The following is a 12,084-nucleotide window of genomic DNA, read 5'->3' on the forward strand; positions in this document are numbered from 1 at the left end:
GGAGGGCCGGGCTGCTGGTGCTTGGTGCTGATTTTCCCAATCCGGTTCAAATTCCTTTGGGCTGTAGCCCCAAACTGAGGGAAGCGTGCACCAGGATGCCAGCGGGGGGGGGGGGGGTGTGATAGCTGCAAACTCCCCTTTGGCATCTCCGATGGGCACCCTGGCACTCACAGAACGCGTTTGCATTCCTGAACTTGCCTGGCTTCCATCCCTGACCTTCCCTGGGTGCAGGGATTTGTGGATTTGTTCATCCGCCACCGAGGTGCGGAAATTCAGCAGAGCCCTCGGGGGCTGAGGGCAGCTCTGTGAGCACGACATTAAGGTGTCCGGGACACCCCGGAGATGATGAGGAGGATAACGCGGGGGTTCCCTCATGCCTTGCTTGAAAGGATCACCCCACAGAAGGTACGGTGAGATGGGAGAGAAGCAAACGAGGATGATGCTGAACAAGAGAAATGCCCACAGAGCATCGGGGAAAGGCAAATAACTCTCAGGATTTCGGTTTTTCAGAAAACCTTCAAGAAAAATTTATGCTGAGTGTCTGTGGCAGAGATGACCGGGAGTTCCTAGTGAAAAAGTTAATTTTTGGTTGAAAACATGGCTGTGGAGGAGAAAACAAGGAGCAGGAATCTGTGGGGAGGCTTTAACAGGCAATGGGGGGCAGCAGTGGGGGTGCCTCTGCTCCCAGAAGCTGAATTCCCTATGAAATCAGGAAAGCAGGGAGCTGAGAGCACTCCCAGGTGAGCACCTCCAGCCTGGCTGCTCCAGATGTGAGGAGACCACGGCGCTCTGTGCGAGACAGACCCGCGGCCGAGTGGATGAAGGGACAGCAGCCAAAATCCGGAGTGCAGAAGGAGGCATAATTGCAAGGAGGGAACAGGATGGCTCATCCACGCTGAAGGGTCCCAATTAACCGCAGCCACTCCAGGAAAAGATCTGGGACTCAATGAAACATCTGGCTGATTGCAGCGGAGCTCAGAAGAGCCACAAGATGCGAGGCTGCGCTGTGAAAGGGGGAGAGAAAAACTCTGAATTCATATCGGGGCACTATAGAAATCAATAGCACGTCCTCAGCTGGGAGCTGCGGTGAAAGGCACGGAGAGTACCCACGGAAAAGATTCGGAATGCCTTGCCAAGAGACGGTGGAGCGCTGCCAAGCAATGCGCAGCGTCGGGAAGGTCAGACAGGTGCTCCTCTTCACTGGTCCTCAAAGCCAGCAACAAAGGGACATTGAGGGCCTTGAAAAGGCAACCTTCTCAGCGATAAAAGGGAACGCTGCTTTGCACCGCACGTAATTAACTCGTAGAACTCCTGCTACGAGACACCATGGCAAGGGCCCAACAGGATTAGATAGGGCTCTGAATGAGAACATCTGTAGTTACATTAGCTGGGATTAATATATATACGGATATAAGCACTGCCAGGCAGCTCCTCACCGCCTGCAGCCAGAGATTTCCCCCGGGGCCAGGCTCTGCCCAACCGGCTGCCGTGTGCTTTTATAGCTGCGTCTGGAGCTCCCAAATCAGCCCCGATTTTCTGTACAAAGCTGCTGAGGCAGAGCATCGCCCGCCCCAGACCAGCCAGCGACGCCGTTCTGTGCTTCAGTTCAGGTTTGGGGCTAAAAAACACCTGGAAGGATCCTGGGGCCGTGTTTGGGATAAAAAACCCCAAGGTTTTCAGTTCAGGTGGTTGAACTTGCTGAGGTGGTTCTGCCCCACTGAAGGTTGACAAATAGCAAGACGAAACCGCAAATATTTTCGCACCCCCGGTGTTCGGGCGGAGGTATTCCCAGCCGCTAATCCTGCCCCGCACACGTGTGGGGAAAGGTAAACACAGGGATAAATCTCCAGGCTCAGCTCCCCTCAAGTGTGACCTTTATGGAGAAGGTGCCTGAAAAGATCTGCATTTTTGGAGAATTAGCATCTTCCTGTTTTCGGGGAAGCTGCTTCCTTGGGAGCTTTTCAGAGTGATGAATAACCTTTTGCCAGGACAAGAAAAAAAGACTGGACTTGCCAGGGTGTCCAGATTTCCTCTTGTCACCCTGGATGTGCCATGATCACAAACCTCGCAGGGCTCCAGATCCAGCTCCTGGACTGAGCAGGAACCCAACAATGCATTAAACTGGGGAAAAAAAACCCCTTAATTTTCAATAATCAGTGATGAAGGCTCCCGTATTCAGGAATCCCACTCAGTCTGAAGTACAAATTCAATCCCAGGTAGCCAATGTGCCTTAGGTGCACATTTATATTTAACCAGGCTTTAAAATGCTTTTCCAGAATCATGGCCAAAAACTGCTTCCCTTTGGTTGTTTCCCTTCTTTCCTCCAAAGACTTCAACGGGAGAAAAAATTGTGGCTACAGAAAACTTCTGCTGGAAAAAATTGCAACAAACCCAGGTTTGTTGTCAAAATGTCAAAACAAATTCAATTTAAATTCTCCTGTTGCCTCAACAACGCATCCTGATGCAGCAAACACGTCTCACTCAACCTTGTGGTTTAGCATTTAGAGGGGTGGTTCTGGCATTATTGCTTAAGGGAGGTTTTTTGCTGTACAGTTGGTTTTTTCCTGCTCCACTGCCTTTAGGAGCTCAGGTACTTTAAATCCTGCTCCCTCTGAACACATCTTCCCAGGGAACTCAAGGTGTGAGAATTGCTGGAGTGTCCCCCGTAGCTGGAATCCATCCCAGAGGTGACCTTGAAGCGGTCCCAAGGAGGACAGGATGTTTTCACAGCTTTTCTTTGCCTCCTGGCTTTGGGAAATCAATTCAAAACAAGCAGAGCTCCTTCTTTTGGGTACCTATCCCGGTCATTTGTCCATGGATGAGGGAGGTCTGAGCAGAACCTGTGCACCTGAGCGCTGAGGAGAGGTTTGTGCTGGCTCTGGGCACCTCCCGTGGGGATGGGAGAGCCCTGGCACTGCCAGAGCATCTCCAGCACGGGCAGCACGTCCTGCAAATCCCCCGGATTTATGGGGAAGAGGAGCTGCAATTGGGTGTGCGTCCACCCAGTCTGGCCCCAGCTGGTTTGCAGAGCGCAAGCAGGGGTGGAAATGTCTCTGTGCCGACTCTGAATACCAATAATGACTTTAAATATTAACCACTAACTGCTCTGCCGTGAGCTGCTCAGCCTGCCTGCACACTCGGAGCTGCATTTAGCCCTCCAGAGGACCGTGTTCGTGCTCAGTGTCCCTCAGCACATTCTCCTGGAGATTTAAAGGTTTCTTGCCAGCAGAACATGAATTCCTCCTTTTATTGGGCAGAGCCAAACAATCTCTGGGTGTCTCCTGCTGTCCCTCCTCCCGCGCCCCTTCTCAGGGCTCTCCCGTTTCCCCTCCTGCGTTGGCACTCGGGGGAGCCAAGGGCTTTGGTGCCCTGCACTTTGGGCCAAATTTCACAGATCAGACCTTGGCTTTGTCTTCTCCATAACAAGGAACAGACGGGGCCACAAAGCCTCCACTGAGCTGGAGTCGCCGCTAATCCGGAGGGGCCTTGGAACCCGGGCTGTAAATCCACTTTTTGGGCAGGGGCACTGTGGGCAGGCATTAGTGACACAGACAATGGGACAATTATGGCAGCACTCCCCCAAATGCTGGAAAATTCCCTTGTTCCAAAATTGTTAAAACTTCCCCTGTTCACTGAGAGCTCCCCTTCCCATGTGATTCCAGCAGGGCTGGAGAAGCTGCCAGGGATGCTGAGATGAAGCTTTGGGGTTTCCTTCACCCCATTTTGCTGGGAAGATTTGGGTTTTATCGTGGAGGATGTGATCCCTTTGATTTTTCCATCAAAAATGTCAGAGCTGCAGGGGCCAAGAGCAGCAGCTCAGTGGGGCACGGTGGCCTCATGGACCTAAAGCCAAGCCCAGCTCCCCCTGCCCTCCTGGGAGATGTTGCACGAGGAACAGTGGGTTGGGAATGCTGTTATTGAAGGAAAAAAAAAAAAAAAGAGAGGCAAAGTTTTTCTCTTCCTGATGTGTTTTTAGTCTGGCTCTGGAGGAAACGAGGTTCCTACAAGCTCATTCTCCCTCTAATAATAAAAATCAAATCTGGCAGCAGAGCAGAAATTTCAGAGCTAATGAGGTTGCCACAAGGCTCAGGAAAGGAGGCAGTGGGGAAGGTGAGGGAGAAGCTGGAGCAGCTCTGCAGAAAAGGATCCTTTTGGTGTGCACAGCCCCCATGGGACACCACAGCATCCACAGTGGGGAGAGCCCCCAGCACCCCAAGAGAAGGGAGAAATCCCAGTGAGAGCTCCCGGGGCACAAATGCCAGCCCCTCGTTTGTGATGCTCTGAGAAGCATCTGTTTAAGTGGAAAAGAAATCCTTTCCTACCAGAAAAAAAAAACCCTTTTCACTTTAGTACACTGAAAACCAGAGTGTGGGGATGAGCAGGGCTGAGCTTGAGCTGAATTCTCAGGATCTGAGAGCCTGAAGCACTTTCCACTCCTGAGAACTGCTCTGAAGCAGGAAATTATCTCCATTATTGGAAAACATTCATGGGGAAGACAAATTATTCCTTTTCTTCCCTCTGTCTCGTGGATATGCAAAGGTCTGGCTTTGCAAGTGAATTTAGCAACTTTTGTCCTTAGTCTGAGAGCAGCAATGGAGAGCTGGGGTTTAGTCTGGTTTTATTTTCTTAATAGGGTGCAAATTCCCCTCTATTGTGTCACCACTTCTGACAAACCGCATCCCAACCTGCCCTCCAGGATTGCTCCTGGATGTTTCCCTGCTGGAAACTCAAACCCAGACCCCGGGTTGGAAGGTGGCCGGCCCCCAGTTCATCCAGCAAACCCCTGCTGGGCACTAGCATTGCCAGGATGTGATTTTTCAGGAATGCAGAGCCGGCTCTGGTCCGGGAATCAATGCTGTCTACATTTTCCTCTTGAGCTGGGCCCTCCACATGTCTGCCATGGATTTGGGACTCAGCTGTGAGCTGTGTCTCTCCTCTGGAGGTGCTGAGGTGGTTTCCAGGTGGCAATGGAGATTCCAGCTCCTTCTGAGCAGCCTGCTCCATCTCCTCATGGATTCAGCAGTGTCCTGCCCTGAATTCCACAGCTCAGCAAACTCTGCCCACTCTGCCTCACAGAGACACAGCTGCCTAAACTGATGTGTCTGCTCATCCATTGTTAAAATGTGGACTTTAATGGATTTATAAAAGCTGGCATGGGCTGGGAGATGCCTTCTGTTGAGCTTGAGTCTTACTTGAACAAAAAATCACTGCTTTTCCATGGTTTCATTCTACAAACTCAGAACAGTGTAAGAGTTTCAGTAATGCTGGTGTCCCTTCTTTTCTCTGGGATCCTTCCAGCCCAGGGGGATGAACGTGCAGCTCTGCCCTGAGTCATGGCAATGCCATGGAGGAGGTGACACTTGGTGTGGCACTCGAGCCTCCCCTGCTTCCCCAGGACACTCCCACAGTGACCTGTGAGCATGGACAGCTCAAAGCTGCATTTCCAGAACCTTCTCTGATGGTCTGTGCGTGTCTGGGGCTGTGGTGACAAGTTTTAGATGCAGGAGCCATAAATCAGCTCTCAGGTCTTGCAATAATATCAATATCAGGAATTATGGGACTGTGGGGAAGGGTGACTCAGGCACAGCTACTGCAGGATGGAAATACAACTAGAAAATCGTTCTTGTGGCAGTGGAAGAGAATCTCCACAGTCCTGGGGAGAAATTGAAGTCTGTGCTTGGCAGATCAATGCCTGGAAAGTTTGGAATTTCTCCAGGGATGTGATTCCTCAGAGGTGACCAAGCCCTGACACAGGAGCCCAGCCCAAGCCCTGCCAGCACCACGGGCTGGCTCCTCTCTCCTCAACAGCAGCTCCAGCTGGAATCCTGCAGGAGCAAAAGGAGGAAAGGAAGGAAAGCAGGTTTGACCATTAAGGACAACTCCCAGGGCTGAATTCCTGGAAAGTATTGCCTTGGAGTTCGCCTTAAAACCACAACTGAGCTGGAAGAGAGATGGGCATCAAAATGAGGCAGCTCTGGAGATGGGAGCATCTCCCTCTGGCTGGGGACAGAGCCCTGCAGGAGCCACCACTGCTGGCCCTGCTGGCCCTGCTGGCCCTGGAGCCCTGAAGCCCTGGTGCAGGGATCCAGCCAGGCCATCCCAGTGTCTCTGGCACACTTCAGCTGTCAGCTTGTCTGCCCCACCCAGGTGTGAACTGGGGACTATGGTGGCAGGGGACGTCTCCAAGGCTGGAGAGATGCTGACCACAGCTAGAACCATGGACAGACTGGTGTCCCTGTGCTACACCAGGACACCAGCAGTGGGACACCTTTGGTGGCACTGCCATCATTCTCAGACTGTGCTCTGGTGGCAGTGTCACCCTTCTCAGACCCTGCTGTCTGCCGTGGGTGCTGCCCCTGGCACCTCCTGTGCCCCAGGCTCCCAGCAGGACCCAGCAGCAGCAACAGAGAGGATCCATCTCCCCTGGCCCAGACTCCAGGGAATGAGCTGTCAGCTCTAAGCTGGTCACGCAGCTCCCTCTATAGTCACTGGAGAGAGACGGGGACTTGTGCCACTGTCCCTGTCGCCGGGGGCTCTGCTCGGCTCTCCCACAGCCAAAGGGCTTTGGGTTCTGCCTCACTCAATGCCTGTGACTGGGTGGGGAAAAAGCCTTTATGTCCACCCATGACATCAAGGACAGGAGGCTGAGCCCGTGGGGACAGCTCTCACCTCCCTCTGCTACAGCCCAAACTGCCTCCAAATGGACATGTCAACTCTTGACCCTTGGTGGGTGCAGGCCAGGACAGGCAGGGAGGCTGGGAGTGCTTTTTGAGCTTTGCACAAGGCATGAAATCCTGCAGCACAGCTGGAAAGCTCCCCAGGCTACAGCAGCACCAGGCACACAGACAATCCCATTTCCTCCCGAAAGACTGAGCCCTGATGGATGTGACCTCTCCAGGTGCCAAATCCTGCCCCTGCATGAGGGGTTTGTGCTGGCAGCCTCAGCACAAGTGCATTCAGAGCACGTCTCGTTTGTCATCTTTTCATCAAAAAGTGTGCAAAGCCTCTCCCCAAAGCGCAGAGCTGTTTTACAGCCAGGCTATAAAACCCTGCAGACTCTCCACTCCAATGGAATTACATTAGTGCCAATAATCTGGCAAATATCAGGAGGGAGTTTAATCAAAAGAACCAACAGCAGGGCCCTGATTTACAGCGGCCCATGACAGAGTGGGGTGGACAAGGTTTGCAGGACCCAGATGTGGAATTTCACTTGCAACATCATTTGGAGCAGAGGGAAAGCAGAAGGAGCTGGAAGCAGGGTTTCAGAGTGCTGGGAGCTCTTGGTGATTTCTCAAAAACCAGGGAGAAAAGAGGAGCAATTCGTCCTTGTCCGAGTCTGAAAAACGAACATGGAAATTTCTTACACCCCGAGTTTTGTTGCTTCTCGGGCCAGCCCCACACCAGGGGTGTGCCCAGGACAGGGTAGGATGCATGTGCCAGGACAAAGGGCATCCTGCTCCCCTCCTGCCAGGGTGAGCCCACCCCACCCTCTGGAGGAGGAGCAGTGGCACCATCGGGCTCCTCCAGCCCAGGGTCCAGGGTTGGCATCAGCTGCAGTCTGACCCCAGAATGCCAGGGGAGCCCTGGCTTGGTGTCCCAGGGGTGCCTGACCACCCACCCAGAGCAGCCACATCCTCCATGCCCAGCTCCATGCCCAGCTCCAGCCTGGCAGGCTCTGGCACACACAGCATTGCCGCTCCGTGCAATATCCCTGCTCCATCTGTCATCAATTCCTTTGCCTGTGGTTTGCAGCCTCCTTGCCACGGCCTGCCTGGTGTGGCTCTGTCCCAGGGCATCTCTGGCCACTGACAACTCCCAGGCTTTTATCATTTATGGAAGGAAAACCATTGGAAGCAAACAGAGCAAAGCACCTGGCATGGCTGGATCCCTGTAAGCCATCAGGGAAAAGCATCTCTACACTCAGCTCCTTGTGCCTTCACCTGCGCTGCTCATCTCAACTTCAGACCATTAGAATAGTCTTTTATTTATCAATTATAAAAGATTTGGCTGTTGGAAACACAAACAGCCCTGAGCAGGGGCTGTTGCCCAGCTCTGATTTCTGCTCACCTTTTGTTGTCTGAGCCTCAACCCTGCCCTGCAACACGTGCAAAAGTTTGTGGAATTCTCCTTTTCTCTGAGTTAAAAAGAAGGAGACATTGTGCAAGAATTTATGCAATGTCATATTTTGCATAATTACTCAAACCAACCATTTCAAACAATGCAACTGCAGCCTCTCTAATTTGCTGATGTTAGATATGTTGTGAGTGGAGGCACCTCGTGCATGGGATGGAGTGGGAGATGAGGAATGCAAGGCACAGGAGAAGCAGCTTAGCTGGATGTGTCACTTAGACTGAATAAATGGTGTTGAATTAATGAAAAAATGTCTCTGGCAGCTCTTTCATGGAGCCTTTGCTGTGAGATCACCGAGACCTTGCTGGGGTGGGTGAGAGCCACGAGCTCCTCAGCAGCTCCCAAGGCACCAGGGCTCTCTGAGATGCTTTTATTTAAATTTATTATGTGTGGGACATGATCAGAGTGATGTGATGGATTAAAGAATCAGGTTTTATAGAGGAAAATACAGAGAAAATCTGTTTCTGCTGGGTGCAGGCAGTGGTGAAGGAGGGGGCAGGAGCTCAGGATAATTAATTCCTTAAATTTAACCACATCCAGTGGAGATGAGGCTCTGGGAGTGCTGGTTTGAGGAGATGGTAAATGAATGCTGTTATCAGCAGAGAGGTGGCTGGAGCTGTTAAATGGCAGGGTTGGGTTTAAAGCTGCTCATTTGCAACAATGATCTCTGCACAAGCCCCAAGTCAGGAGGGAAAAGCAGAGGGAACCTAAACCCCTCTGTGTGAAAAACAGAGCTCGGGCAAAGGAGTTTTCAAAGGGATGCTGAAGCCATAAAACTTTCCATTTCTTGTTGAAATGAGTCTTTAAAAAGAAAAGAGCTGAGCATTCCTGTGGGAAACCCCAGCATTTTCTAATCTGGCTTTTGAATGTTTGCTTGATTCCTTTCACTGCACCTCAGGTTCAGGATTTCCATCTCTTCCAGCAGCAGCTGAGAGTAAAAAGGGTTCATTTGCAGGATTTGCTCTTCTTGCTGCTCCCGCCCCAGCTGAATCCCAGCTCGCCTCCATGGCCACACGAGGAAACCTCAAAATACTCCGAGCTCAAAATAAACTCGTTTCTCCTTTTTCTGTTCTCTCCTCGTCCGGAGGAGTGACAAGTTCTGTGCGTGGGCTCAGCTCTGCCTGAAGGGTGGGAGCTGGAGACGGGGCTTGGGGGAGGCTGATTTAAATTCTACATCTCACCCATACCTGGGGTTCTGTGCCCCTCTGCCCTTGCAGGGTGATGACCAGGTAGGAGCAGATGAAGCACCATTTCTAAGTGATAAACCCTGAAATAATTCAAAGTCCTCCTCAGCAGTAAGGGCCTCTATTTCCATGGGCTCATCCTCAGCAGGAGGATGGAGAGAGCAGGGAGAGGTGATGGCAGGGGACGTGGGTGGCCTTGTCCTCACCAGGAGGCTGCAGAGGTGACAGCAGGGAAGGTGGGGGCATGGGAAGCCATTCCAAATGGCAAAAAAAAGCAATTTCAACTGGGTTTGGGAGAGGGGGGAGCAGGAGGAGCTGGGGAGAGCTGTGGGAGCGGTGCTGCAAGAGGGGCTGGAGAAGGAGGAACAGGGTATTCCCCCTACCCCACCTGTGACCCTGTACCTCTGCAGGCCTTGCAGTGGGAGATGGGCAGAGCTGTGGGAGCAGGGCTACAGGAGGGGCTGGGGAAGGAGGAGAGGGGCATTCCCACCACCCCATGGGTGATCCCGTACCTCTGCAGGCCTTGTGGTGGGAGATGGGCAGAGCTGTGGGAGTGGGGCTGCAGGAGGGGCTGGGGAAGGAGGATTGTGGCACTCCCCCCATCCCATGGGTGATCCCGTACCTTTGCAGGCCTTGCGGTGGGAGATGGGCTTGCTGAGGTCGCGGTAGAAGCCCTCCTTGCAGTAGTGGCAGTGCCTGCCCGCCGTGTTGTGCCGGCAGTTGAGGCACACGCCGCCGCTCTTGCGCCCCGACAGCTTGAACAGCTCCATGTTGAAGCGGCAGCGCCGCGCGTGCAGGTTGCAGTTGCAGGCTGGGAGAGGCAGAGAGGGGACATTGTCACCATCTGTGCCCCAGCAGGAAGGTGCCAACTCTGGGGAGCTGCTGCCAACCCCTCTGTGTGTGCCCTGTCACGGGTGGGAGGCCCTCGTGGCACCCTGGCTGTGGGAAGCCAGCTGCTCACCCACATCCTGACCTGTGAGCCCATCGCTGTGGGCCATTGCCTTCACGGCTCTTTGGATGGCAAAATGAGGCTGCCAAGGCCAGGTTTCACTGTCCTGACTTGCATTAACTACGGCTTTGCCTCTCCCTGCTGGCAGTGGGTGTTACAGGGGACTGAGATGTTGGGGGACCATCCATGGTCAGGACACACAAACCCCTGTGGCACCTTCAGCTTTGTCACAAGCACTTTCCCCATGGAAGCACCGCTCATTTCCCTTCTCATCCACTCTCACTTTGTGTTGTTACTACTCAGTGCAAAGGTCCCCAAACTGCTGAGGGACCCCCATTTCCCAGCACCTCAGGAGCCCCCTCAGTCCCTATGGGAAGGAATTTCCATCATCACCTGCCCAACCTTCCCAGTTCCCCACTCTCACCAGCTTGACACACACACATCTTTGAACTCTGGATACCATTCCAAGACCTTCCTAGCTGCTTTCTCCTTCAGCTTTCCACAGCACAGGCTCTGTCACTCACCTGCAGCCCTGACCATGCTGATAATCCTCATTTCTGCCCCTGCATCCCCCATCCCAGCTGGGATGACACCCAGTTAGCTGAGTTCCAAAAGGTGCCCCCCTGCTTTGATTGCTGTGACTGAGCTGTCCAATTCCTCCACCATATGCAGCCTAAAGTCAACACCGGGCCTGTTTTAGCAGGGGGCCTTTGCAAAGGACAACTTCGGGACTTCAAACGCTCGACCTCTCGCCCGCCTCTCCCCGGAGCTGTCACGGGGCCATCAGGACGCAGTTGCCAGGGCTCTGTGCTTTGCTGAGAATTTTATAGCTTGTTTTCTTTTCCCGCAGCTTTTATTTGCTCTTCACCCCTGAACAATGCAGCTGTGCCATGCCAGCCCGCAGCTGGGCCCCTCGCCCCGGCACGGAGGTGTCACAGCTCCGGCCTCGTCACCTTCCCTCGGAGCAGAGACGTCTTAATCCCTCATTCCTTCCTGTTTACCTTGTGGTGCTCTCCCAACACAAAGCCACGCTGTATTTGCTTAATTATCAAATTTCAGCCCAGGGAGGGCCACTGAAGGCCCGCAGTGTTTCTCAGGAGCAACCCTGGCTGAGGCACGCTGTGACAGCTCAGGGGAGAGCAGCACCCCCATCCCCGTGCTCCCAGCAGGATGGAGCCGCTGTCTCCGTGCTCTGCCATCACAATTCTCCCTCTGGCATGAACAGACCCACCCTCACGTCCCCAGCGGGGCTGGCAGAGCAGGAGCAGTGGCCACCGACGTGCTCATGGTGACAGGAGTGGCCCAGAAGCTCTTTGCCAGGCATGAGGGACAGAGATTCCTGCCACGGAGCTGGGCCAGGCTGTGAGCTGCGGTTTGGCCCTTCTGGGATGAGCCCAGCAGCCTGCAGGAGCTTTTGTCATCTCCCCACCAGGAGCCAACCGTGAGGGAGCCAGAGACAGCGCTCCTGCCTCCAGAGGGAATGGCTGGGTCAGGTTCTACATGTGCTGAAGCTGTGCTTCTAGCAGCCAAAGCAGCATGGGAGCACACATCAGGCACTTGTGTGTCCCCCTCGAGGCTTCCCCCTCCATGGAAAGCTCAGGAAGAGCAGCCTGCTGTGCCCTGCTGGAGCAGCTGCTCTGCTCTGCTTTCTCCTCCTCCCACACGTGCTGAGCAGGCCCTGCCTGCACCACGGATCCACCACACAAAGGGTTTGAAAGTGATTCCTGCCCTGCAGAACACACTGGCAAAGCGGATACACTACACAAAGGGGTTTAGAGGTGACTCCTGCCCTGCAGAACCCACTGGCAAACTTTTGGGAAG

At 53.5% G+C, this 12,084-nt stretch overlaps 1 protein-coding gene across 1 annotated transcript in view; it reads right to left on the minus strand.

The window, feature by feature from the left end:
- NTN1 (netrin 1) overlaps nt 1-12,084 on the minus strand; it is a 77,893-nt gene that overhangs the window by 22,263 nt on the left and 43,546 nt on the right. The window contains exon 2 of the mRNA XM_059485939.1: nt 9,937-10,125. Coding sequence (XP_059341922.1) covers nt 9,937-10,125 — 189 coding nt within the window. The remainder of the gene's footprint in view (nt 1-9,936; nt 10,126-12,084) is intronic.

Source organism: Ammospiza nelsoni, chromosome 19 (assembly GCF_027579445.1).
Source record: "Ammospiza nelsoni isolate bAmmNel1 chromosome 19, bAmmNel1.pri, whole genome shotgun sequence".
NCBI classification, from domain to species: Eukaryota; Metazoa; Chordata; class Aves; order Passeriformes; family Passerellidae; genus Ammospiza; species Ammospiza nelsoni.